General features: G+C 46.3%; 1 protein-coding gene across 5 annotated transcripts; it reads left to right on the top strand.

Annotated features, from left to right (window-relative positions):
- Window positions 1–1,185: 1,185 nt before the first annotated feature.
- HP1BP3 (heterochromatin protein 1 binding protein 3) lies at window positions 1,186–23,636 on the top strand. 5 transcript variants are annotated; one of them, XM_040533813.1, is made up of 13 exons: window positions 1,186–1,263; window positions 9,417–9,616; window positions 10,045–10,150; window positions 11,597–11,747; window positions 12,106–12,265; window positions 13,565–13,708; window positions 14,261–14,341; window positions 15,999–16,153; window positions 16,933–17,023; window positions 17,710–17,869; window positions 20,363–20,474; window positions 21,477–21,614; window positions 22,453–23,636. In XM_040533813.1, exons 2-13 carry the CDS (start codon window positions 9,521–9,523, stop codon window positions 22,736–22,738), a joined length of 1,680 nt encoding a protein of 559 aa, XP_040389747.1. In that variant the 5' UTR covers window positions 1,186–1,263; window positions 9,417–9,520; the 3' UTR covers window positions 22,739–23,636. The 5 variants fall into 5 exon arrangements, with proteins under 5 accessions (XP_040389747.1, XP_040389751.1, XP_040389746.1 ...); XM_040533812.1 differs by lacking the exon at window positions 1,186–1,263 and adding an exon at window positions 1,796–1,861; XM_040533815.1 differs by lacking the exon at window positions 1,186–1,263 and adding an exon at window positions 6,472–6,689.
- Window positions 23,637–25,501: the final 1,865 nt, after the last annotated feature.

Genomic DNA, 25,501 nt, shown 5'->3' with positions numbered 1-25,501 from the left:
TCAGTGTAGTTTTGTGGCTCAGCAAACACAGGTGCTGGGGTATTGCACACAGGCTTGCAGTGAGCAAGGGGAAGGCAGCTGGGGTGATTTCATCTTTCCTTCATCGTGTCTTAAAAGCCTGCAGTAAAGGAGCACGCTCCCTCATGCTCTCCTCTCCTCCACCTTCCAATCCCCTCCCTCCTGCCAGAGAGGCACCGCTGGGGGGGGAAAGGCCAAAGAACACATTTTTCTGCAGCTGCACAGTCCTTATTTCGCACTCACAAGAAACGAAGGAATGTTTAGCAAAGTGGAGCCATCTGGCTAAGGCACTTCCAGGGCTGCTCAGTGCAGGAGACAAAGGGGAAAGCAAAGCACTACCGAGAGAGTCTGGGCTGGAGAAGATGATCGGCAGGGCCAGGCCTTGGTCACAGCAGCTTGGCTTTTGAAGGAGATGCTCTCAGGTGTAGTAGTATGCTGTTAAAGCAGCCACTTTAGGGAGGAAAGAAAAAACGTTGGAAAATGCTTAGAGCAGAAATAGCCACAGCACTATTCACTGCAGTGCGCAAACAAGACACCTCCACCGTTCTGAGAACAGCATAAGTGCCTCGTAAATGAGGTTTCCCATCTGTAGGAGGGCTGAAGGGTGCCACGGTGCCCAAATAAATACGCCAGTGCCTTCCCCACATCATGGAAGCACCAACAGCCAGGAGGAGGTCTGCAGCACACAGGGTTACGTGCAGAAAACAGCTGAGAAGCTGCCTGGGCAAGAGCCTACAGATGAAAAGCTTTGCGGCATTTGGAACAGTACACAACACGGACTGTAATACTTTGGGGCTAAAGACATTCCAGTCTGTCAGATCTGTGTGTGGAGCTCTGGGGATAGTTTGCAGAAAGTGTACTTGCAGCCCAAAGAGAACAGGAGCAGGTAGCAAATTGAGGAATTACACCTCAAACTTGGGGGAAAAAATAGGCCTAGGCAAAAAAATTAAAAAAAAAAAAAAAACAACAAAACTTGGAGCAAGATCATTGAGGTACACAGAAAGAACGAGTTTCTGCTTGCTACCTCAGCTTTCTGTGCACAAGCCTGAAGTTACCACACGCTGGTGAAAATACGGCGCGGGTCACGCCGCCGCTCTGCCTCACAGCCACCCTGGCACTGCCCCGCAGGGATCCTCCCCGCACGAGAAGGCGTTAGCACGCTGTGACAGCAAATTTCCGCCACGGAGGCAGCGTCACTGGGGCCGGCTTCCCTTGCCTGGAAACACCTTTTAACGGCAATTTCGGGTAAGGGCAACGGTCTCCGCTTGTGGAACACGAGAAAGGCAGCAGCGCGCAGCTGGGTAGCTTTGGGAAACGCAGCGCGCCGGTGCGGATCACGCTGTGTAAGGACAGGACAGGGAAGGAAGAAACACAGCAGCGGCGGGGGCGAGGCCCGGGCTGCCACAGGGGGACCCGGGGCCGGGGCCGGGGCCGGGACCGCGGCCGGGGCCCGTCCCTCAGCGCCCTCAGGGGGCTGTGGCGGGAACCGCCTCAGAGCGCGGCCGGGCGGGGCCGCTCGCGGCTGAGGCGGGGGGGGGGCGGGGCGCGGCTGTGCGCGGGCCCCGCCCCTTGTTTTGTTCGCGGAGTGGGCGGGGCCTCGGGGGGGGGGAACGGGCCGCCGGGCCCCGCGCACGCGCGCCCCCTCCCCCTCCGCCGCAGAGGCGGGAGGGGCCCGCCCCGCGTTCGAAAAATGCCCGGGGCCTCCCATTGGCCGGCGGCGCCGCCGGGGCCCGCCCCCCGCGGGCGGCGGCCCCGCCCCCTTGCCCCGGCCCCCCCCGCCCCCCCCGCCCGTCCCGGTTCCCGGCCGCCATTAGAGGCCGCTTTGTGTCCGCCGGGCCTGCTGGTGAGTGCGGAGGGTGGCGGCCGAGCTCGGGGCGGGCCCCCTCCCCTCACGGGGCGGCTGTCGGGAGCTGTCGCGATAGGTCCCGCGGCGGGGGGAGGGGAGGGAGGCCCGCCGGGGCTGGGCACGGGCCCTCGCCCCCACACGGGCCCGGCCCCGGGGGGCTCCCTCGGGGCGCCGCCCGCCCGCAGCGCCGCGCCCCGGTTCTTCAGTTTGTTTTTATTCCCTCCCCGAACTGCCCCGGAGGCCATGGGGGCACCGCTCGGCCGGGGGCGGGGAAGGGGCCCAGCCCCGGGCCCTCCGCGCTGCCGGGGGCCGGGCCCACGCGTGAGGCCGCCCGGAGCTGGGGGCGCAGCAGCCGAGCCTCGGGCACTAATTACGATCGTAATTATAATTACGGGCCCCCGGGTCCCAGCGCTGCCCCGGACGGCTTCGGGGTGGGGGCGCTGCCCGGCCCGGACCCCTCGGGCTGCTCTGTGCCTGCCTCCCCAGTCACGGCTGTCCCCGGGCCCAGGGGGCTGCTCAGCCTGGGCTGGAGCAGAAGTTAAGTGCCGGGAGGCCGCGGGTGTGCGCGCTCCTTGCTGGCGGTTCGCTCGCGCCTTTGGTATCTCAGAGGTTGCTCTTTCCAGGAGTCTCGCTTGGCCGCCGAGTTATTTTGGGGTTAACAGGCACGTAACTCCTCGGTTCTTATCAGGCCTTCTGAGTAGCAGCCGCTCTCTGATTTTTTTTTGATTTTTTTTCAGGCGTGCGGTTAATTTTGGTGGTGTTTGTTTATTTTTGCCACAACTAGTATTTTTAGCGTTTTTAAGAAATAGTTGGCCAGCGGTCTTTGGCAAGCAGTGGTTGTACCGTAGAGCGCAGAGGTACTCCTGGTTATGGACAGGGCTGTGCTGTTAAACTTCTCCGTGTGAGGACTGTGCACGGGGGGGATGAGGGGAGCGGAAGGGTGCAGGTGAGCGTGGGCTCTTTGAGAGCCCAGCTGTGCTGGTGAGCTGCGCAGGAGAGCGCTTACCTTCCTCGGGAGGGATTTAAAAGGGCTGGTGGATAGCAGGGGGGCCTTGGAAGTCAGGGGTGGGCAGGGGAAGAAAATACCCATCGCTCGTACTGCAGGTGAACAACTTAGCATATGTGCTGTGAGAATACCTACTGGCTTCTGCCCCCTTTCTCCCCTTTAACCGAGTGTGCCTGTTAGTAAACCAGCTTTTCAATGTTTCATGCGCTTCTCTCAGGTAGCAGCTGCTTGAGTTATTTTTGTCTCCAAAATCTCTCTTTCTCATGTGTTTTTCCTTTCAGTGGAAACTGATGTGTCTCTTCTGTGAGCGTTTTGTTACAAGTGGCCCAGGTTGTCGTGAGTGTTTTAAGTTCCTTGAGAGAGGAGAAAGTTTTACATTGATGGACTCCAACAGGAGGTGCCAGTGGTTTTGTGTAGAGTGCCAGCAATTCATAGCTTTTGTTATGTATAGTGTTTGTACTATGGACCAGTAAGTGATGGCTTAATAAGTAATAGTTTGGAAGGAGAATTTATATGGTGGTGTTACATTCATAGTGCGGAGGGTGTTGCCTGTAGAAGGTTCTTGCCCTGGTATGTAACACTAGCAGCCTAAGCATTTGTTTAAGTATCAGTGGTTTGTCAGCGTTCATAGTGCTGGATCCTGGATTTAAGGTATTTCATCCAAGACTGTGAAACTTTCAGCAGTGGATTTTGTGCTGGAGTAAGTTTACGTTTGTGACCTCAACCTATTATAAACGGAAAGCTGAACCTTGCGTCCCCGGTGCAGGCCACTTCGTTCTTTAGGTGCTTCCCAGCAGCAGCTCGTGGAGAATCCAGATCATGGATCGTCCTGGCCGGAATTGTTCAGAAACTGTTGTCCCATGTAGGTTGTCGCTGTCACAATCCTGAGCATCAGTGCAGAGAGGGATTATTTTTAGGCAGCTATGCAAGCAGAAATTTTGCTTTGTATCAATCCCTTAGGTGAAGTTTTTGAAAGTTTCTAGGCATGGTGGTGACATAATATAAGTTGCACATTACCTGGTTCTGGATGTGCGTTTTGACATGAACAATTACTCCTGGGTACGGGAAGAGAAGATAATCCTGGCCATGGAAGTCATCTGCTGTTCGTGTCTTCTGTATGGGTCAGAAACTGATGGAGAAAGAATCTGAAACCCACAGTTGTTTTTATATTGAGCAGGCGTTCTTGGTGGCGAGGAATAGCAGGGGTGAGGCATGGGTCTTTCCTTGTATTTTAATAAGCATCTGTTGAGATTGAGCTGACCTTGAGTCGCTGGTTTCATATCCTAGCAGAGACGAGGTGCTGAGCTCAGTCCCAGGTGGGTCGGCCCAGCATCAATCCCGCTGCCTCTTTTGCAGGGAGAGCAGCATCTGCGTGTGTAGAAGGGCAGTATTTAATCTTTGCTTTGCTGTGTAAACTCAGCAGAAGAGGCAGGGCGTAAGTCAGGTTCTGTTAGCGGTGGTTGGAGTCAGAGGTTCAAATTCGCTGCTACCCTGAAATGAGAATGCATCTTTAGACGTAGAAAAATCCTCTGGCATTTGGGTCTCTGTGTGTAGGAACGCATGTGTGTGAGTACTAGAAGTGCAAAAGATTTTCTCTGTGTTCCCCCAAAGCCTAACGTGCTTGAGATTTGTTGCTCCCTTCCTTACCAGAGTGTAGGCAAGGAGTCGACGGAAATAGAAGCTGTAATACTAGTCAAGCCAAAGAATTTCTTGCCTGCCAAGTGGTGAGCTATCGGATCTTTGTATTGGACCACTGTTCTTCTTTAATTGAAGCAAGATGGTTCATAATGCTTCTAGCAGCATGGGGCTCAGATAGCCTGTAACAGATCTCAGGGAGGCTGAACCGCAAGAGAGTCGCAAATGCGGTCCTCGTAGCTGAACTGAAAGGTCTGTGGAAGTGGGACACCTCCTGGGGAATCAGCGCGGTGGCCATAAGGAGCAGGGACTGCTGCCGGGTCGGGGCAGTTAGGGCAGGGCTGGTGTGCTGGGAGCGCGTGGCGGTGGGAGACGGGGGGGGATTTCCGAGCAGGCTGCCAAATAAGGATTAGAAGTGGGGACTAACTCGTATTCTGGGCTCAGTAAGAGATCTTATTTCTCTGCACATTTTTGGGCTGTTTTAAATGACTTAATACTACTGGTCTGATTTAATCAAGACAACAGGCTGCTCAGTCGACTGCAAAACAAAAGGGAGATCAGGAAATGCTGGAACGTCTTTGCGAAGCAAGCTGAGAGAGGCAACCAGCTGAGAACTTTTAATAGATCCGTTCTGTAAAACAAATTTGTGTCAAAGATGTTGCAGGATGATATATTCAGTGGCGTTGTAGATATTGAGGGGTTTGGTGTCCTCTGCGTGAGCTGGATTTCTGGGAAGAGCTTTGAGGATTTCAGAGGTCCAAGTTGGTCAGCTTGCAGTTTAGAAGGTAACGTTTTGGCATGTTTGATTTGGATTTCCATTTTCGCTTTGCAGAAATACTAACATGTCCCTGTGCTGTTTTTCCTGCGGTTTCTGAGACATTTAAACACTCCGCTGTTCAAAACAGCATTAGAAAGTAGTAGATGATTGCATGATAATCAACGACCTCTGTTTGAAATCCAGTTACGTTGCTTTTTAAGCCTTTCTGATAACAAACAGTCATTCTTGCTTGTGCTGCTTGTAAGGCTGGCGGTTTTGTACCCCTCATCAGCCTGGCTTCAAATCTGCAAGGACGTACAAACTTTTTCTGGCCCTTTTTGACCTAATTTCTGGACCCGTGCTGCATAGGGTAAACCAAATCATGTCTCGGAGCACCTCGATGGCTGTTGCGTGTTGTGTGACAGTAAGGGGACACCCGTACGGCGCGGCGCTGGACACGCTTTCTCACTTCTCCACTGCATATTTGTTTTCAGACCGCTCAGCCCGGGTACCCTGCCAGGAGTCTTGTGACCTGGCATTTCCTCCGGTGCGACAGTTGGCTTGCCGTGCTCAAGACCTGATTTTTGTCCCAAAATATTTGAGATTGGAGTCTGAGATAAGCTGGAAAATCTTATGGCCTTGTCTTACAAAAATCCGAGGAGTCAACTGGCCTCAAATAAGCTTTTTTTAAATTCCTGTGCCCGTTGCATTGATGAGGGGACTCCACTCATTGGAAATAATATCCAGAACAGGTGTGTCTCAGCTGAAGCCTCTGGTTATGTGGTTGTGTTCTGTTCTGTTTTTTTTCTCCTCTGAACAGTTTGCTGATAGATTAGGAGGAAATCAGTACAGGTACTTTTTTTCATAGTAGTTCATGGAAAGCTACTGCACCTTTGATTGGGTTTTCCACTAGTGGTCTCTCCTTGAGCTGGGGGACTGAATGCTGTCGAGCATTTCTGCTAATCTAGGAATCCAGAAAGGGTTTTTTGTTGCTTATCAGCTCCCAGCTGGGTTACCAGCTTTGAAAGGGCTGCTTCACCATAGCATGGGAACCTGCGATCTGATCTGTGGAGCAGTTCAAATAGCCCGTGGGAAAGCCAGCGAGCGTGGCAACATGAAGAGTTACTGTGTGTGCTCGAGCAATTGTGTTAATGGTTAGTATCCCGGTGTTCCTTTCATTGCTGACATGATTTTCTCCTGACAGCCGACCAGGTTTAAGTTGACGTGAGTTACCCAACGACCACCTTCAAAACCTGCATCCTCAAGTGATGGCCTCTTCCTGAGCACGGTGTTTGTGTGGTTGACATCCGTGTAAATACAAAACATGGTTATTACTTCCCAATTCCTTAAGAGCAATGCTTGCAGTCATGGCCGTGGGACACATCTAAAGATGCCGTAGCACCCACACATGGAGCTAGGGTAGCCAGGTAACAGTCGCTTTGGGTGGCTTGATTTTTCTGTTAAACACATCCTCTGTTCCCTTTAGAGAGGGGAAGGAGAGGAACTGGCTTTTTTGTGCATTGCTGTTGCAAAACTTTCTTGCCTTTTGCTTTATCATTTTGAGAAACCAAGTTCATTCCTGTTTGTCTTATGTTGTGGTATTTCACACGCAGTCCAGAAACTTTTTTTTTTCCTACTTCAGAAATCACGTTTCATTCTGACCCCTCTGTGGGAAGACGTTGGCTTTGCCAGAGCAGTTCCTGAACTGTGATGCTCGCACACAAGACTGTGGGTGCTCCTGCCTTTCCCCTTTGAGACCCTCGGTGCTTTAGAGCCGATGGGAGGTTACCCCCTGCCCCTTTGATCCCCTCGGCCTTTTGAGCAGGATGTGACCCACACACAGGAATGCAGAGGGAAGCAACAAGCCCCTGTTTGGGGACGTTTCTGCTGGGCAGTGGCACAGCCAGGTGTGCTGCTGGCGCTGAAGCTCTGGAGTGCGCTGTGTTAACCTCTGCTCTTGAGAGCAGGAAGGCTCAGGTGCTTTATGCTGTGGTCAAAGCAAAGGTTTTTTCAGGACTTGGAGAATTGGAGGACAAAGTTGGGACGCCTTTATTTTCGTGTGTGTGGCATGCAGCTCACCAATTGAAAAATGAAAAGAAATAAAACCCACGAGCATGTTGGCCACAATGCATGCTTGTGTGTGTGCATTCGTTATCCCAGGGAGAGTGTCTCCTGTAGCCTCCAGCTGATTTCTCTGAGTATAGATCTGTTATTTTAGGACTCACTTCAAAATGCTGGCTCTTTTTTTTTTTTTTTTTTAAGAGCATCAGGTTTTGCTTGCTAGAAAAAAGCAATTGACACTGACCTGAAGCCTAGTGGAATTTTTCATTTTTCCTCTCGCTTTCTGCCCATGAGAAAGGAAGGCTGCATAAAATAGGCAAAAAAAAAAAAAAGTGCTGGGCCACATGTATGTTCAAATCGGCGGTTAGTTCTTTTTCCCATCCTGAAATTTCATCAGCGAGTTTCATTCATCTCACTTATTTTCTCTCTGGAATTTATTTTCCCTTCGGAACATGGTTTGGTTTTTCTGTTTTGTCTCTGAAGGCGCTGTTACGCTCATCGGCTTTCACTGGTGCCGAGGCAGGACTAGGTTGTTGTCGGCTTTCAAAAAGACCCTCCGGTGTCACGGAGGAATGAGAGGTGCTGCAGAAGGGGCCTTTGGCTGCCGGAGGGCCCTGCTGGGTTGGTGTCCTCCCGTGGAAGCGCTGCCGGTGTGGCCTGCCCTCGCTGCACGCGGCTACCACAGCAGGCGGCTGTGGGTTCGTTAATTTATCCGGTTATTATTTGGGAAGGAGGCTTGCTGCCGTTCCTTTGTTGTTGGTCCTTGCAACCCATCTTCCTGCGTGTTGCCTTCGACTCTTCTGCCGCTGGTTTCTGAATGGAAACCACCTCAGAGGGCTGACAGTGCTGCGTGCCGGCCAGCTGGGCTTCAGTTTGCCTGCGAAAAGAACCGAGCTGGAGAGAATCCCTGCGGTCAGCGGGGAGTCCCTGCTGTCAGGCAGTAAGAGGACCATGGTGTGGGGCAAGGATACGGAGGAATTCGGGTGGTATTGGTGTAGCAGGGAGCATTCACCCTTGCAATGGAGAGTGCTGTACAAAGTGCTGAGACGGTGGTGAAAAACACGTTGAAAACAAGGTCAGAAGCGGTGTTGTTAGCTTTCCATTCAAGAGCAAGTCTCTCAGGCTGGGGAAGCAACCTGTTAAAAGTGAAAATGTGTGGTTTGTGTCTGCCTTCTCATCTGAGCAAAAGAAAACATCAGGATAAGTAATCCGGAGCATTGGGCCCTTTCCCTGCAAGGAAGGGAAGAGGGGAGCTGGAGCTGACGGGGCGGGGAAGCAGGCGCAGCCCCGCGCTGTGAGAAGTGAGGTTTCGCTTCTCAGGTTGTTAAGGGGATGCTGAGGAAAGCAAGCGAGTGAGAAAGTAAAGCCTCCGTTTGTGGCAGAAATGGTGGAGCACCTCTCCTTAGGAGAGGCCAATGCAGGTGGACGGGCAGCAGGTAAGGAAGGCTGAAGTGAAATGGCAGTGAGGGGTGAGACTTGGTGAGCCTAACCTACCCGTGACTATGCATGCGTTTGGAGGAGAGCTTTGTGAAGCTTTATATTTTTGTGGAAGGTCTGGTGACTGATGTTTTGATGGGTATTTCCTTTTTCAAGGATTTGTTCATTTCCTTAAATTGCATGGGGTTTAATTTGGGAGGGGCATGGTCCAGGCCTCCACTGTGTGTGTTTTCTCCCTAACGGATTAAATGGTTTAATTCCTTAGGCAAGTAGAAGCTGGATCAGTGTCAGTTCCTGGTTTTCCCCCGAAATGAATGGCTTACTAGTTGGCTCAACACTTTGCTTTATGCACAGTGCAATGTCTGCTTTTTGTTAATGCTTCCTGTTAATTTAAATAGCATCTTTATTCTTTCAGATCTGTTTTAATGGAGCAGGCTGCAGGTCTGGCTTACACCTTTGCCATTTCTGCTACATCCATAGTACTCAAGTTTGCATACATGTTTTAGCATCTTTGTTGAATGCAGGTGTTGATTGTCAGTTACGTTAGCCATAAGCTGTAAGTCATTTTTTATTCTTTTCTTTTCAGTTTGTTAGATACATGGACGTAGATGTTTCTGTTTTGTTAATTTTCACACCACATCTTTTCTGTACTTTAGGTTGACTGCTCACTGCACTGTGAAAACCATTAGGAAAAAGTCCTTGGGGTTAAAACCTGGGGCTCCACAGTGTTACGTGCACTTGGGGCTAGAAATTATTTTAAATGGCGACTGATCTGTCTGAAGCTGAACCCGTGCATCATAAGGCGCTTCCACTCTTAACGGGAGCTCAGCTGATCCACACGGACAAGTTAAGTGAGGTAGGGGCTAGCCCATTCTCCAAGCTTGCCCTTGGATCAGTCATTGACTTCCAGTCCTGCTGAAGGTTTCTTGGTAGTCTTTCTCCCCTGATTGTAGGAAACTCGATTGGGAGTCTAATAAGCCCTATAGGCACTCTCCTTCCCCCTCCCTGCTTTCCCTGAGATGCCGTAGTTGTCAGAATCCTCAAATGTTCATCTCATCCAATTTGGAATTGGAAAGAAATTATTTCTTTTATAAGTGTAAAATACGAAACTATCCTCTCCTGGTATGCTTCAAAGATTGAGTATGTACTGTTTTTTAAAATTCTGAAAAATATGAATGTAACTAGAATGTTTCTACATATGCTGCTTTGATTTACTTTAATCCCATTTCAAAAAATTTCTGAGTCTTTCCAGTACCTGTACTGATTTACAAATGCTTTTTGTAGAAAGTTGAAGACGAAACGATGCCGATCCGTCGCTCAGTGAATTCTTCTTCCCGAGAAACTCCTCCCAAAAGCAAACCTGCTGAAGGTGGTGAAGAGGTCAAAGCAGGTACAGTAGCAATGCTGTAGTGGACTGTTATATCCAAGCATAGTGTTGATGTATCCAAATGTAGATTTTTATGCTGAAATTCCTGAAAATCCCTGCTGCCATGGTTAAAATATTACCGATGCTTAGCTTCTTTTCACAGGCTTTTCCTGGATTGTTGGAAATTGCATGTTGTAGTCTTTTCAAGTGGGAAACCATTTGTTTTGTCCTTCATACTCTGTGTCAAAGCCCTGTCACTCCAGACATGAAAATATATCAAGTATTGTCTCTTTCAAGCTTATACATTCTTGTGATTAAAGGTAGAAATCATGAACTTTCAGTAGTGGCAGGAAAATGGCTTGGGATCAAAAGGTGGAAATGGATGGAAAACCAAAGTATTTATTTTCTTTGTTCAGGAACAGAAAGATTTTACCACGCTGCGTAATATGGCCTGCCATTCATGTGTCTGGTCCTAGCAGCTTCACCTCTCTTTCTCAGAATGTGCCGTGTCAGTATCACTTTCAGTATGTTTCACTGAGTTTCTCCTCTTTGGTGGGACAAATAAGTACATTACATAGGAGACTATTAGTACAGTTTTTATTTCAAACATATGATGCCTCCACAGGGAAACTATGCACAGGAACAAAGCAGGAGTGCTTAAGCTCCTTCTCATTGATAGACAACATGCCTAGTGCATAGAGCAGTCATGGTAGACTGCTCTTTACCCAAAAAGTGGGTAATAGCAGTTTATAAGCATGTTGTCTAGTAGGCAGTCCAGTCTTTAAGGCCTGCTCTCAGCTAAATATACTTGATTGATTTGCTCAGTAAGTTGATTTCTGGCTGGGTTTGATCCTGCTGATAGACAAATGCTATTGCCAATGCATGTGCAATCTAAAGTTTTTCCAAGTCTGGAAAAATGTGGTTGAATAGTTAAAATCGTTCAGGTGCCACAGTGTGTAGTGCAGAAACGGCGATGTTTAAAAGACATGTTTGTCACAGACAAAGCTGCTTGTATTTATTTACTGTAATCTCTTGTTGAATTGTGTGGTTTTGCACCTTTCTGGGTTAAAACATGTAAACCTTGACCCAGGGGAAAATCTTCATGCTTCATGATACTGAATTCCTCCTCTTCTTCTTCCCTTCCCCACCCATAGGCATCTGTGATGAGGGATGATTGCAACAGTGACTTCCTGGAGTTAAGAGAAGATTGGGGGAATTAGTTCATTGTGAAAATGCTAGGTGGTGCTGTTTGAAGTTATTCTGGCATTTGATGACTGATTGCACCTTGTTGAATCTCTTTCAGTACGTTTGTTCATTTTCTAAATTACATTCAAATCATCCATTAAATTAGAGAAAAGAAAGTGCTGGGAAATCATTTCTGGGGTGTGTTCTTATTTTTTTATCCTCTGCCTTCCTGAAGAATACAGGCTAGTTTTAGACAGTAACCTGATGTGGTTTTACATCTTTTAGATGCAGAAGCCACCTCTGAGGAGTCTGCTTCTGTTGGAGAAGAACAAGAGAATGAAACCTTGCCTGCTGCATCCAGTGAAGCAGAACAGCCAAAGGAACCTGACAATGAAGGGAAGGGGGAAACAAAGTCCTCGGAAGAAACCAAAAAGGAGTAAAGCTTGTTTAGTGCTGAATTTAGGAATTTGAGTAGGAGAAAGACGGGTTCTATAGGTAGAAAAGATTATGGGAGACATGGGGAAAATAGGATGCTGAAAAAGCTGCTCACTTTTGCAGGAGAGGAAGCTACTGATCACGTGTAGCAGCTGTTCAAGAATATGTTTTGAGAACAAGTATCAAGAGAGGGCCTGTTTGGGGCGGGGAGGGGTTGCATCTTTTTGAATAGAAACATGAAAAAGTTCTTTTAAATTATTCTCCATAACAAGTGTTCTGGGCGTCTTTTCTTGTTGTTGTGCATGTTGGCTTGTTTTACAGTGTCTCTTATCTTACTGTTGTTTTGCATTTTTCCTAAGTGAGAAGGATCAGTCTAAGGAAAAGGAGAAGAAAGTGAAAAAGACCATTCCTGCATGGGCTACTCTTTCTGCTAGTCAGCTCGCTAGAGCACAGAAGCAAACTCAGATGGCTGCCACTTCACGTCCCAAGATGGATGCTATTTTAACTGAGGCCATCAAGGTAAGCAGGAGTCAGATGTTTCTTCTGTTCACCTGTCACAAAGATGAGTATATTGTGTGCCTAAAGTCTATGTTTTCAACTTGCTGATGGTATAGGTGATAGCCTTTTTAGCAGGAAACTTGTGTAAGGCATGCATGTTTCTGTCTGGAAGCCCATGGAGCTGAAATGTGAGTCCATGATGATGATGAGGGGCCCTGTTGCTTATTTCTTAGTTCAGAATGTTTTCCTGTTTAAATTATTAGAAACAGCTATGATGACATACCCTGGTTAATTATTGGCATCATTTAATTTGTTGTGTCTTCTAGACATATTTAACTAGATTTACCTTGATTAATCCACCTGTTTGATACATGCAATTTTTTTCTTGTTAACTTATCCTAATTCAGGACAGATGGAAATAGTGTAAACTAGCATTCCGGAGTGGTGTTGGTCTTAGTTTTCTTATAACCTGAAGGAAGTATACAGTAGAGACCTGTGCTGTTGCTCTGCAACTCTGCTGCCCTCCCGTTGAGGCTTGGTTCATGCAGGCTGCCTTCACTGGAGTCCTGGACTCCATCAGCCTTAACTGCAAGATGGCCTTTTGAGCCACTGAAACATAGAGCTGTGCATCCAAGTCTGTTAGAGAGAAGTCGTGCCATAAACGTCAGGTTACTCTAAGCTTTACCTTTCTGGCAGCTGTTTGAAAGGTTAGGTAATAGAGTAGGATCTACGGTGCATTATTATACTGTGCGTAAGTAAACTACATCCTCTATCGTGCAACTGTGGGTTTTGCGGTAGTCTTTCTGAAGCCATGTAGATCTGGTAACTTGATTAAACAAAGAGGGCTTTATCAAGTCACAGTTGGGGTTTTCTACAGCATGTCAAATCTAAATTTTAAAACAATTGTTTTGGTGTAGTCCCATTCTGATCCCTAACTGGAGGACTCCAGCAATACAGGCAGGCTGTCATGAATCTTCAAAGACAGCAATCTTCAAAATAAGAACTTCAACTTAGTTTTTTCTTTTTTTTAATTAGTTTGCTAATGCCAATCCTGTCTCCTTCAGAAATCAGCAACTTGTTCTGATTAACCTGTTAATGATTGCTCTATCTGACATCAGTAAAATGACTTACTGATGACTTACTGTTCGGGCAATGCTGGTTTGCCCAAAGGTAACAAGTTTTTGTAAGAGCATGTAGTGTATATGCCATTACTTGTACGTGCTTCAGAAAAGGGGATTAGTTGACACATGCGTTCTTCCAGTCCCACAGCAAAGTAGTTCAGTCCAGAAACTTTTTACGAACATCTTGCTACCGTTTCAGGCATGCTTTCAAAAGAGTGGTGCCTCAGTTGTTGCAATACGTAAATATATCATCCACAAATACCCTTCCCTGGAGCTCGAGAGGAGAGGCTATCTTCTAAAGCAAGCATTGAAAAGGGAGCTGGAGAGAGGGATCATTAGACAGGTAAGAGTTGCTTTGTGGAGCAGTGGTGGATGTGGTATTACTGAATTACACAGGACTTCAAGAAACTCTGTTAGCTGGTCTCTGGAGTGGTTGTTTTCTCCTTCTGTTGCTACTTTGTTAGGAATGGACAGATCTGTCAGTCAAATACCTTATCTTTTGTGAAATATGGATGACGATTTCATGGTGTTGAATTGTGTCATACGGCATTGCAGCAGCATGTCCCTTCCAACCTGAGCCGTTCTATGATTCATATGCCTTCAACCTGAGTCTAGCAACATCCCTTCTGCAGGAGCATGTTTCCTTTAACACTATAATATGTGCCTGTGATATCAGTTCTGTTAGGATCTCCTGGTCAGGACAGCAGAGGGTGTTTCTAATATCTACCTGTGGTTTCTGATCTACTGAAGTGGATTCAAGTCAGGCCTGCGCCCCTAACAGCCCATCACCAGGATGGCAATGCATTCTAAATCTGTGTAAAGATGTTGATTAGTCTCTTTCAAATTGTTTTTATCCTGAGTTACTTTGTTAAAGGCTGACTTTCTTTTGAACTAGGTGAAAGGAAAGGGAGCTTCCGGGAGCTTTGTGGTGGTGTCTAATGCAGGAAAAACTGTTCCAAAAGCCAGAGACAGAAAGGTAAGATGGATCACTTTAAACAGTACTCTGAAAGATCTTTCTTGGGTTACACTGAAAACATGCATCTTACAAAACGTAGTCTAACCCCAACCCAAACAGTTTTTTCTTCTTTGATGTACTTCTACTCCCCAAATACAGTAATTAAAACATCTGTTCCACTAAAATCAGAATCAGAAAGTTAGTATGACAAATTAAAAACAAGTAAAATAATCAAAATCTTAGTTTAAAATGTTTACATTAACCCCCTAGGCTTTGGTTCAGAGGCAGAAAACTGAATAACCATGAAGCTCCTCTTCTGTCTTTACCTGGTAGAGAGAGATGCCTCTCAGGTATTGTAAGAGAGCTTTATGCTACTGCTGTTTCTGTTTTATCTGTTGCATGGATGAATGGGAGACTTCAGTCTTCATGACTGTCAAATGAACATCTTCCATCAGCTGTGAGAACAGAGGGAGGAAGAAGTAAATGCCTTAAGGCTTCTGGAAGAAAGCTGCTAAACTTGGGTGTATATTGTTCCGAGGTAGTAAAATGTGACGCGTTTGAGTCTAGTCCTCACAATTAGTCGTGGTTCCAGCACTGCTTTTCTTTGCTCCCCACTGCACTAGGTGTATGAAATGCATTTCTAACACTGCAGTTACAAAATGCTTAGCTGGAATTGCTGATCCCCTTATGGCATAGACAGGTGAACCCAGAGTGTGTTATAACAAAGGGGTTCTTACCTCTTGGCTACTGCAAGTAGCCAAGTACCGCAAGTCCTAAACCTGAAGGTAACAGTGACACACCTGGTACTAGGGCACTGAAGGAAACTAATTGGAATGTGACATCTTTTTAAATAGAGCTCATGGACTCCATGACAAGTTTGAGTAAGGCACCTGATAACTGCTAACACATCACTTTTCTTGTCTGCAGCCTATTGGTGTAATTGTTCTTAGGTACTTTCTCCATGTTGCAGCAAAACAAATAGCTTGCTTTTGTGTCTGGTGAATTCAGTTGGCAGTCAAGCAGCTGTCTGGATGAACAGCACCTTCACCTGTTTGACCATTTGCAAAACTCCAGTTCAGCATCAAAATCAGTAAACGTCAGCAGATTTCCCCACTGTATTCTCTCTCCTCTACAAAGAACATGATCATCCCCTACTGATAGCAACAAAGTGATGGAGGAAAATTCAGGAGAAAGGAGTGTTACCTTCAAGCAAGACTTCGTGCTATGAGTTGAACAAAAATGCACTCCTGTTTAGCTGTATTTTGAGAAGATTTAACCTGTGTAAACGGGTTTGGTCTTTGGTTTTTGTTTTATGCCAACATTTAAATTGTTTCACCTCACTTTCTCATTGAAGGGTAGCAGAGGAAAGTGTCTGTAAAAAGAGGAAGAGGGAAGTGTCTATAAAAAGGAAACTGGGAAACAGCTTTTGCTAAATACTTGACATATTTATAAATATAAGACTTTCCCTAAGAAAATTCCCATGAAAATTCCAAACAGATTTGCTAGATTTTACTTAAACAGCTGAGCTTTCTAAATTGCTATTTTAAAGAGCTGCCTTATAGAACTTGTTTTTCCAGATCTGTGGCCAGTGCCAGGAGCACTTCTCACCTGTGCATTGCTGGTTCAAAAAACCTAGAGTTTTAGGCCCCACTGATGCGTAAAAGTATGTGTATTTCAGAAAAGCACTTCCGCTTCGACTCCAGAGCAACAGGTCAAGCTGGAAGACATCCTGCCACTGGCTTTCACCCGCCTTTGTGAGCCGAAGGAAGCTTCTTACAGCCTGATCAAGAAATATGTGTCTCAGTATTACCCCAAACTCAAAGTAGATATAAGGTAGGTGCAGGTGTACGCTTCTGCAAGCAGGGCTCCAGAGAAGCTGTGAAATGCTGCCTTCCTCTGGCTTCGCCTCACTTCACAGTGATTCAATTCAGCATTTCATCAGGCAGCAGACAGGTGGTGCTCTGTATCATAGAGCCTACAGGAAAGCTTGAGAAAAGCTGTGCCTTTTCTCTACATCCCTCCACACCCAATCTTTGTTCGTGATGCCGACATCAGCATTGTTGTACGCATCTCTGCCCTTAGCGAAAACTGGATCCTTGTAGCTGCATGGATATGAAGGCCTCTCCTTGGAATCTTGTCCCACTTGGTTCTGAATGCTTTAACCGGCACACGCTTAATATGATCTGTTTGCCCATGTGGAGCAGGTCAAAGGTTGGGGAGGAAGCAAATCTAGGAAAGTCCTATGCATCACCTCTTACCAGGGCTTGTTGTACTCAGTCCCTTTTTTCTCTGAGCTGACTGGCTCATTGCCCACTGAGTCCAGTCTCCAAATGTGCATTTCAAAATGAGTAAATCCTTCCAAATGAAGCTTATCTGTTTCTGGATGCGCAGTGACACCCAGAAAGCATTGCAGTTCAATTTCCGCTAACGTACGTTGTTCCTCTCATGTAATCAGCACTTGCTGACAGATCTCCATTTAAAATGTCTGTATGTAGGCAGATACCACTTGCAAGTACTGCTCCTCTCACACTCTCTATAGAGAGTGTTGTTTCTCTGTTTGTTTTTTAAGCTGTCAGTGTGTGTCAGTAAAGCTTTATCCTCCTGTATTTCAGACCTCAGCTGTTGAAGAATGCCCTGCAGAGAGCTGTAGAGAAGGGCCAGCTAGAGCAGATCACAGGGAAAGGAGCGTCTGGGACATTCCAGGTCAGAGCCAGAGTTCGTCTTGTTTTGTTGAGTGTACTGACCACAGAAGCCTTGGATATACGTTTACATGCCCTCCCCACCCCAGTTTTGTTGGGTACACCTTTCTTTAGCAGCCTGTCAAATTCAGCACTTGTGAAACTATGAAGCAGTAGGACTCTTTCTCCTCTTGGTCTACATTTCTGGAACAGACCCCCCCCCCACCTTCCTTGCTTAGCGTGTTCCACACGCTGCTTCAGCTCTGACTCACTAGCACAGTAGGGGGGATGGTGGGGTAAGCTTTCCTTTCCATCGCTAATTGTAAGTGCAGTAGGTTCCCCAGATGTCTGCAATGTCTTTTCCTCATGTCTATGCCATAGATGTCTCTTGGTTACATTTGGTCTGTGGGATGGAGGAAGATCTGATTTATTTCCTTCCCTGAGTGACGGGCCCTTAGATCGCCATACCCTTGCGGTGTATTTTGGGACTGGGACAATGTGTTAGCAGTGCAAAGCACTGCAGGCCAGTTGACTGAATAGGCCTGTCCTACCGTTAAAGCTGGGAGGGCAGCGTTCCCTATGCAGTGTTTTAATATAAAACGTATCTGTGCTAATGCAGGAGCGCCGACCCACCTGGTGCAGAGGAGCTTGTCCTGACCTGGTTTGGGAGAATTTTGTCTTGATGCTTTTCTCTTCCTCCTTGGAAAATAGCTGAAGAGGTCAGGGGAGAAGCCCCTGCTGGGTGGGACTCTGATGGAAGATGCCATCCTGTCTGCTATTGCGGCCATGAATGAACCGAAGACCTGCTCCACCACAGCACTGAAGAAGTATATCCTGGAAAACCACCCAGGGACCAACTCCAACTTCCAGGGTAAACTATATAACTTTCCTTTTTCACAAGCTGAAAGAGAATTCTGCAGCTGCAGATGTCTGTGCAGCACCTTTAAACTATTTGGTTGAGCTTGCTAGGGAACTGACAGCTGCTCCGCTCTTTGTGCTGCAGAGATGCTCAGAGTTTTTAATTCCCATTAGTTCCTTTCAAGCCTGACAAAGGCTAGTTTCTGAGACAAAATGCGTGTTTTTCTTGTCTGTAGCGTATTTCCAGGAAGGGGGGATAGTATTCAACTACTTTATTGTTCTTAAATCACCAGCTGGATTTCTATATATATATATATATATTGAGAGGCTACAGCTTGGCATAAGTACAGTTCCTAGCTGCTTTTAATTTAGAGAAGTTGCACAGTCTAACTTTAACAAATAAAATAAAATCCGCAAGCATCCCTCTTACTGTTTTGTTTGAGGTCCTCCTCTGGCTCAGATTTTAAAAGGTCAAGCAAGTAAGGAAAGAAACTAATCCAGTTGTATTTGGAAAAAGGTGTGGCACGTCTTCATTCCCAGTAATGACAATGTCTATTTTGGCTTTTGCACTAGCAGTAATAATACTAATAGAGACTTTAAAGTAGATCTGCTAATGGCTTATTTGCATTACTTGGTCTAAGCCGTGATGCAATTTAACGTAGGCTGAAGGTCATTTGAAGCAGTGTGAGCTTGCAGCAGTATCTAGCAGAATCCGACCTGAAAATAGATCAGTTTCTTGCTGTAGTGTCATGGTGCTGGTGCCATCCCACAGGAGCAGGGGCTAGAGAGGAGCTTGCTGATCCCACAGGCATCACATGCAGATGAAGCACAGAAATCAGCACAGGTCTTTGAAGCAGAGCTTACGAACGTGTAGAGGAGGATCACAGGCTCCCTGCCAGCAGCGGGGCCTAAAGAAGTTGCCTGAGGCCTTCTGCCAGTTAGAGGCTGATGCCAAGCATGACTTCTTAATCTTGGGGCAGGGAAGAGAGTTCCCAGGCTTACTAAGCCCTTATGTTATTTGTTTTCATGACCATAGGAAGCTGCCCTGGTCCCTAGAGGCCTGTGTTTAGTCAGCCTCGAGTGCTTGTCAGCCTTGCTAGTCAGATAAGGGAATTTCAGCTAGTAGTCTGTTGTTTTCTTTCTCCCTCCATTGCATAAAAATGATTTTGCTGTTCTCTGCTCTGTTTTAGGAGCAACCAGAGAAATATGTGGTGAGATGTAAAAGCAGGCAGGTACACACTACAGAGCCAGTATTCTACACTGTTCCCCATTTTATACCTCACCCTTACAACTCCAGTCAAATCCTTTACATGCTGCTGTTGATCTTTGGTACCCCAGGTAGAAATAGCTTGATGTTGTTTGTGTTGCTCCTTTTTACAAAAGTGTGGAGTTTTTTGTAGTCCAAGAACTTTTTAAGAGCCTAGTGTTGCAACACTAATAATTTAATGGATACAGCAGGTTCAAGTAGCTATGCAAGCCTTTCTAGTGCCACTCAAATTAAAACTTTTCAGCAGAGGTAGTCTGTAGGATGGTGAAGGTATGGCGTTGTCCCAAATGATTCTCTTACTGTGAAGTGTCAGTTCTTGATAAAAGCCCATTTCAGAAGTGCTGAATAAGGGGTTAGAGTGAATACCTTTGCATTAATCATGCAGAACAGATTCAAGTGACAGCATGTTTCTTTGGATTTTTCTTTCCATTCCTCAAGTGAACCTCTTTAGGATATGCTTGAGGGCAGGCCTTGCTTTTCCATTTGTTTCAAGGGAGCTAAATCTGTAAACTGTCCCCCCTAGTTTAAGCCAAAAATGGTTTTGAACTAAAACAGTTCCATACCTTTACCTGAGACAAACATCCCCTTCATTTGCACACGTTTGATAAGAATTCTTATATGGTGCACAGTGGAACAGAAGATTGGAATGAAAACATCATTTGTCATACTTCTAGACCAAATTTCCCATTAAAGAAAATGAAAACGAGGACAGACGTACTGCATAAATTTTGGAACGTGAGGGAGATGAGGGCAAAAACAGAGTAAAGACTTATTTTAAACATTCTAAAAGAATATGTTGAAGAAAGCTTTAGTTACGTGATGTTTTTGAATGCATTTATAAAGAAGGATCCCTTGATCATGACTTCTTCCTGCAGTGAATTTAAACCCATTCTTGATAAGTGTTCACGAGCCAACACTTGAATCTTGTATATTGCTTGAATTTTCCAGAAAATTAACTGTGAAAGGATTTCCCTTTGAATATGACATACTAAAACTTCTAAATGCAGTGGTCTAGCTGGGTCCTCCACAAAGCAGATGGTCTTTGCTGAGTGCACAAGCGTGCAGTGATGTCTACATGAGTCGCGGGTCTCTGGTGCTGTTTCATTTCCCCGCAGGTGTCCTGGGAAAGGAGACTTCATTCTGACTCTCCATCTCTGATTTCAGAGGGCACTGCAGAGAGCAGTAAGGTTGGACAAGTGGATAAAGATGGTAACACAACCTTTCTCTGATTTTTCACAGTGCATCTACTGAAGAGAACCCTGCAGAGATGTGAGAAGAATGGCTGGCTGGAGCAGATTTCTGGAAAGGGCTTCAGTGGAACCTTTCAGCTTTGTTTCCCTTATTATCCTAGGTAAAGAGCTTGGCTGTAAAATGATGTTGAAGATAAGTGTTGCATAGATCAGCCAGATAGTGTTGCTGAAGTTCATAGGCTGACCTTCTATTTACAGGGAAGTTTGTGGAGGGTTTAATAACTGATAAACCACAACATTGTCACCAATCTCGCTCTAGATAATGACGTTACTTGGATGTCTGACTGTGAGTGGACATAAAGCTGACTTCATTAGCAAGGGAGGCTTTTAAGGACAATAAAAATATTGGGCTAAATGTTTTCAGGAGCTCTGTTGTGATGTTTTTTTATAGGGTAGTGGCTATTTAAGTGTTCCCATGCTTAAACAAATTCACGTAAGCAGGTATAGTGTACTGTTCTTAATGCAAGGATGCTCATAACAAGTAGGACCCAGTTGTTTGCCTCTCTTAATGCCGATGTGGAGGAGGGGTGGGAGGAGGGAAGATGACCTAGATTAGCTACTGTGAGACTAAAACAGCCATTCTTCTCCTGCTGTGAACATATATTGTGCTGGGCCACGTGGAGCCCAGGGAAGCCTTAGTGTCCTATGAAGAGCCAAATGGCAACACAGTCATTAAAGTCTCTGCTTCCCACCTTCTTTTATTACATACATGTAAAGCTCTCAGTGGCTTTGGCATGTGTTCAGAGTCGTTGAAGTCTGATTTTGTCCCTCTGTCTGTCTTCCTGTGTTTGCACAGAAGGAGCAATGAGGAAGAGAACTGGAGAAAGGGCAGCTTATGGACAGGAGTGTGGTGGCATTCCTGGTGACTTAAAAGCTGTTGCACTTCTGCCGTTGCAGAGACTAAATGTTGGTTTCAGACAAACCCAAACAAATAGACTTCTGTGCTTGCTGGTTTTTTTTGGCTTAGGCTCAAAGCTGTAACCTTAAAGGATGATGGGTGATGGGCAGTGGTCCCCGATGAGAATCAGGGTTACCTAAGGTTTGCTGACCCTGGAATCATATCCCGAGAAGTAAGTCCTGCTCTGACAAGAATCCTCTTGTAGCCCAGGTGTGCTCTACCCGGAGAAGCAGCAGGATGAGGACTCTGCAGAATCTGATGAGGAAGAGGAGGAGGAATCTGTGGAGGAAGAAGAATCAGAAGAGGAGGAGTCTGAGGAGGAAGAGCCACCACCAAAGAAAAGGTATGTGACAGCATGAGAGATAAATGGGCTCCTTTAAAAATGACAGTCACAGCTGTAGTGTGCACAGGTTTGTTCCTTGCTGTGGATATTTATCCACAAGGCTGTCACTCCAGTGGTACTGGAAAAAGAAGTTTCTAATTATGGTTGAACTCCTGAGGTACTGTCAGGATGAGGACTTCTCTGGGATGTGTGAAGCCTGCAGAAGCAATGCCTTGTTCCAGAGAGACTGTTGTCTTCCATTCTGTAGTTGGAAGCATCTCTAGATGAGAGGAAGAGCACTTCTATTTATTATCTGTGTTGCCTTTAGTCTCCCATGTGTCTGTTGTGCTTTACAAGAGTGTGACTCTTTCATGTGGGGCTTCCTGTTATTTATTAGGTGTTTCGTTAGGAAAACTTTTCCCTACAGTGTTATTTGCAACTCTGTAGCCAGATATGAAACCTGTCTCACTCAGAATGTGGATTTAAGATAAGTGTTATTCATCAAGTAATAAAATTTCTCTCAGAGAGCGAGAGAGGATGCTTAGGTCACTGAATTGTTCTGACAATTGACTTACATTCATTGTCATTATTTGTATGTTTATCTGTCTAATAAAGGAGTTAGAAACCTTGCTGGCAGAACTCTGGGGATTGAGAAGTGCTTAGCATGGCAAGATCCACGACAGGATTTCTTGCTGTTTGGGATTTAGCTAATGAAATGTACTGCTGCATAAAGGAACATCCGTGGTAAAGAACAAGGATGCCAAGATCTGCTTCATTTATGTAAATTGACGACAGCAGCTCTGCTCTGGGTAGCATTTGTGCCTCCACTGAGATCTTGTGCTGCCTTTCTTTCTGACAGGATGCAGAAGAGACCTCCTCCGAAATCACGGAGTAGGGCCCCTCCGATGAAACGGAGAGAGTCCAAGCCCAAGCCAAGAAAAACCCCTGCAGCCCGCAGGGGAAAAGCAAAGCCCCCACCCAAGGTGAAAACCCCTGCTAAGAAAGCCAAACCAGCAGCCCCAGCCATCAAGAAACCCTCTGGTGGCAGCTCTTCCAAGAAACCAGCAGCCAGTGGGAGGAAGGAAGTGAAACCCTCTGCCAAGGGCAAACCTACCATGAGGAAATCTCTCCGGGCAAAAAAGTAAATATTTCCAGTGTCAGGGAATCCCATGGTCAAATCTGCAGTCTTGTTTTATAAAGTCAACGTGCATTTGTATTTTAGTTCTGATGCTTAAACACTTCTTTTTTTTTTTTTTTTCCCTTGGATGATGGGGAAAGAGATGAAAACTAAATCAAACCATCCCAAGCATCTGTTAATCTCAGTGCTGTGCCTCGTGCCTACCCCTCCCCTGGAACAGGTCATCTTTAGTTTCTGCAATAAGGACTTTTCTAGGACGTGTAATCTGTACCTTTTATGGTGTTCCTCTTGGGTTTGGAGGGAGGGGGGTGGCTTTAAAAATTCTTCAAATAAGTTCTTTGCCTCTTTAGACAGTAGGAACGTGGTAATTGGGGAAATAAGATTCTTAACTGAGAAGGTACAACGGCACTAGAGTCCTCCTTAGATCCCCTGCATGATGAGGTCCTTCATGCTTCTGTGAAGAAGCAGTGTATATACAGCACTTGCACTGAGTCCTGGAAGTGCTTCTTTCTGCTCGGCTGTTGTAGTGACAGGCTAAGGGGGTGGGGCATTTGGCTTCTTCAGACCAGCACGTTTTGGGGGTGAGTAGACATCTTCAGTAACCGGAGGCTGCCACATGTACTGATCGTCTGACACCAGGGGGGATTGAAAAGGGGTAGTTCTCGGTTGGGTGGGTGATTTGAATTAGTGTTTCCACACCACATCTTTTACCTTCAAACCAAAATATATAAAAGTCTTCTTGAATCCAACTTTCAAGCATTTTTAAGAGATGAAGAGCCTAAGTTTTGTCACTTCTTGTTTACCCTTTTTTAAAGAAAAGTTGGAGAGCTATACAATTGCTAATGTAGAGATGTTGATAAGTGAAGAACATGCAGTTTGCTAAAATAAAATGAAATTAGATTCCAGGCCCGCTTTGTGTGTCCTTTCTCTTCCTCGCCACAGCTTTCTCCTCCTGGAAACGAAGAGAGGAGGGAATTACAGTAAGTGTGGTTTGCTGCGGAGGCAAGCCTTTGTTAGAAGTACGCTGACAGTGTGAAAGAGTGGGGCTATTTTAGTCTGAGCCCCTGCCAAGCTCTGTAGTTGGTTGGACTTGTGACTTTTTTTCTTCCCTTGGTTTCTCTGGAGACAAAGGTGAGCAAGAAGAAAGCTCTATTTGAACCTCTTGCTGCTCTTCTTCCCCCTCTGACCCAAACAGTGTCCAGTGGGGACAAAAAAAAAAAAAAAGACCGCATGAAACCTTCCCCCCCCCCCCCCCCCCCCCCCAGCCCTGCTTTCTGATACAGAGCAGTGCCTGCGTTCAAAACATGCTCCGGCACATCCTCGGCTCTCCCTTGAACAGGGCAATGCAAATGGTTCCAATGTGACCTGACAGTCTTTTTGCTTAACGTGCTTTTGGAAAGAGCTTTGCGTATACCACACTGAGAGCAGTGGAAGTATCTCTAGAAATAAAATGCAAATGGGAGAAAATAGCCTTACTGAATTTACTCTCTTCAGTTGCAATCCCAGTGTGCTACCTGCAACAACTGGGAGTTTAAAGATTCTTACAGAAACACCCTAAATTGTTCCCAGCCCTGTAACAAGGGTGCAAACAGCAGGCTCATGAAATTATGGCTAACATAAGACTGGGAGAGTGAAGACACCAATCAAAGAGTAACTTGCAAGGATGTAAAGCAATTAGAAAGTTTAGTAAAGGTCTCTTTCCTAGCACTGCGTGTACTGAAACAGTGGGTTTTGGCAGTATTTTCTTCCAGGTAGGCATTAAAGTGAGCCAAATTTGGGAAACGGTTTTCTCATCTATGGGGTGCTTATGGGGACGAGGAGTCCTCTTCCCAGCTGCTGGCAATCTTGTGGCTTGGAGCACCATGCAACCTCCCCCCTTTGCAATAACATTCCCATGCCAGCAATCCAAGAAGTACCTGTTAAAACACTGGTCTGGGTAACACCAATTCTTTGCACTTGAGCATGGCTTAATTTTGCTGCAGGTCATGTGAAATTAGAGCAAAGTCCTTCCTTTAAGGAAAAAAAAAAGCCAACTGGCTTGTTTTTAAAGACATAGTTGGCAATGAATGAAAAAAATAAATGTGAAATTTGGTTTTGGGTGATGAATCTCATGGTAGACTGCAGCTGCACCAACCTAGAGAGACTTCTGGTGGTCATAGTGGTCGATACTAGTGGTCAGACAAGCAGAGCCTTTACTTATTTTTAAAAAAGCTGCGACTTGTTTAAAAGCGTGTGTGTGTGCACTCCTCCAGTCTTTTCAGGTGTTAAGCACTTAGCCTTGAGTTTATCTTGGGGGATGAATACAAGGGTTGGGCTAGAAACAGCCATTTGCTCCCTCAGTCATCTCCAAACGCTTTTTGGCTGGGGCCTTGATTGCTAATTAGCCCATTTCTTTTCCCAGGGCAGTGCCGAGCAAGTGGGTGCCTCCAAACTGGGCTTGTGAAGGGGAACCCTGGGCTTGCAGTGGTGTCGCTGGCAGAGCGATGGAGAAAGCAGCGGCTCTGCTGTGCCTTTGGGAAGGTTTGCACCGCATCTGCCGCACGCTCTTCACCAGGCTCTGCTTCCTGGCCAGACTGGCTCTGTTATGTTATTTCTTCAGGCCCATCTGTCCATCTTACGTTTTTTCTATGCTATCCAACTCTTCCGGTGGGCCCTGCCGGGGCATTGTGTGGCGTCTTGAAGCAGCTGATGCTGGCGGCAGCCCAAGGCTTGAAAAAGAACATGGGAGCACTTTTCCTTGCACCCTTGGGTGCACGGGAGTATGAGACAG

Source organism: Cygnus olor, chromosome 21, assembly GCF_009769625.2.
Source record: "Cygnus olor isolate bCygOlo1 chromosome 21, bCygOlo1.pri.v2, whole genome shotgun sequence".
NCBI classification, from domain to species: domain Eukaryota; kingdom Metazoa; phylum Chordata; class Aves; order Anseriformes; family Anatidae; genus Cygnus; species Cygnus olor.
The sequence above is the reverse complement of the archived record's forward strand: the minus strand, read 5'-3'. Positions and strand labels throughout refer to the sequence as shown.

Excerpts from the sequence above, each read along its gene's own strand:
- HP1BP3 (XM_040533813.1), top strand. The coding sequence starts at position 9,521 with ATGGCGACTGATCTGTCTGAAGCTGAACCCGTGCATCATAAGGCGCTT. Across the intron at positions 10,151-11,596 it reads TGGTGAAGAGGTCAAAGCAG|ATGCAGAAGCCACCTCTGAG; the intron begins GTACAGTAGCAA and ends TACATCTTTTAG. Across the intron at positions 20,475-21,476 it reads TGTTTCCCTTATTATCCTAG|CCCAGGTGTGCTCTACCCGG; the intron begins GTAAAGAGCTTG and ends ATCCTCTTGTAG.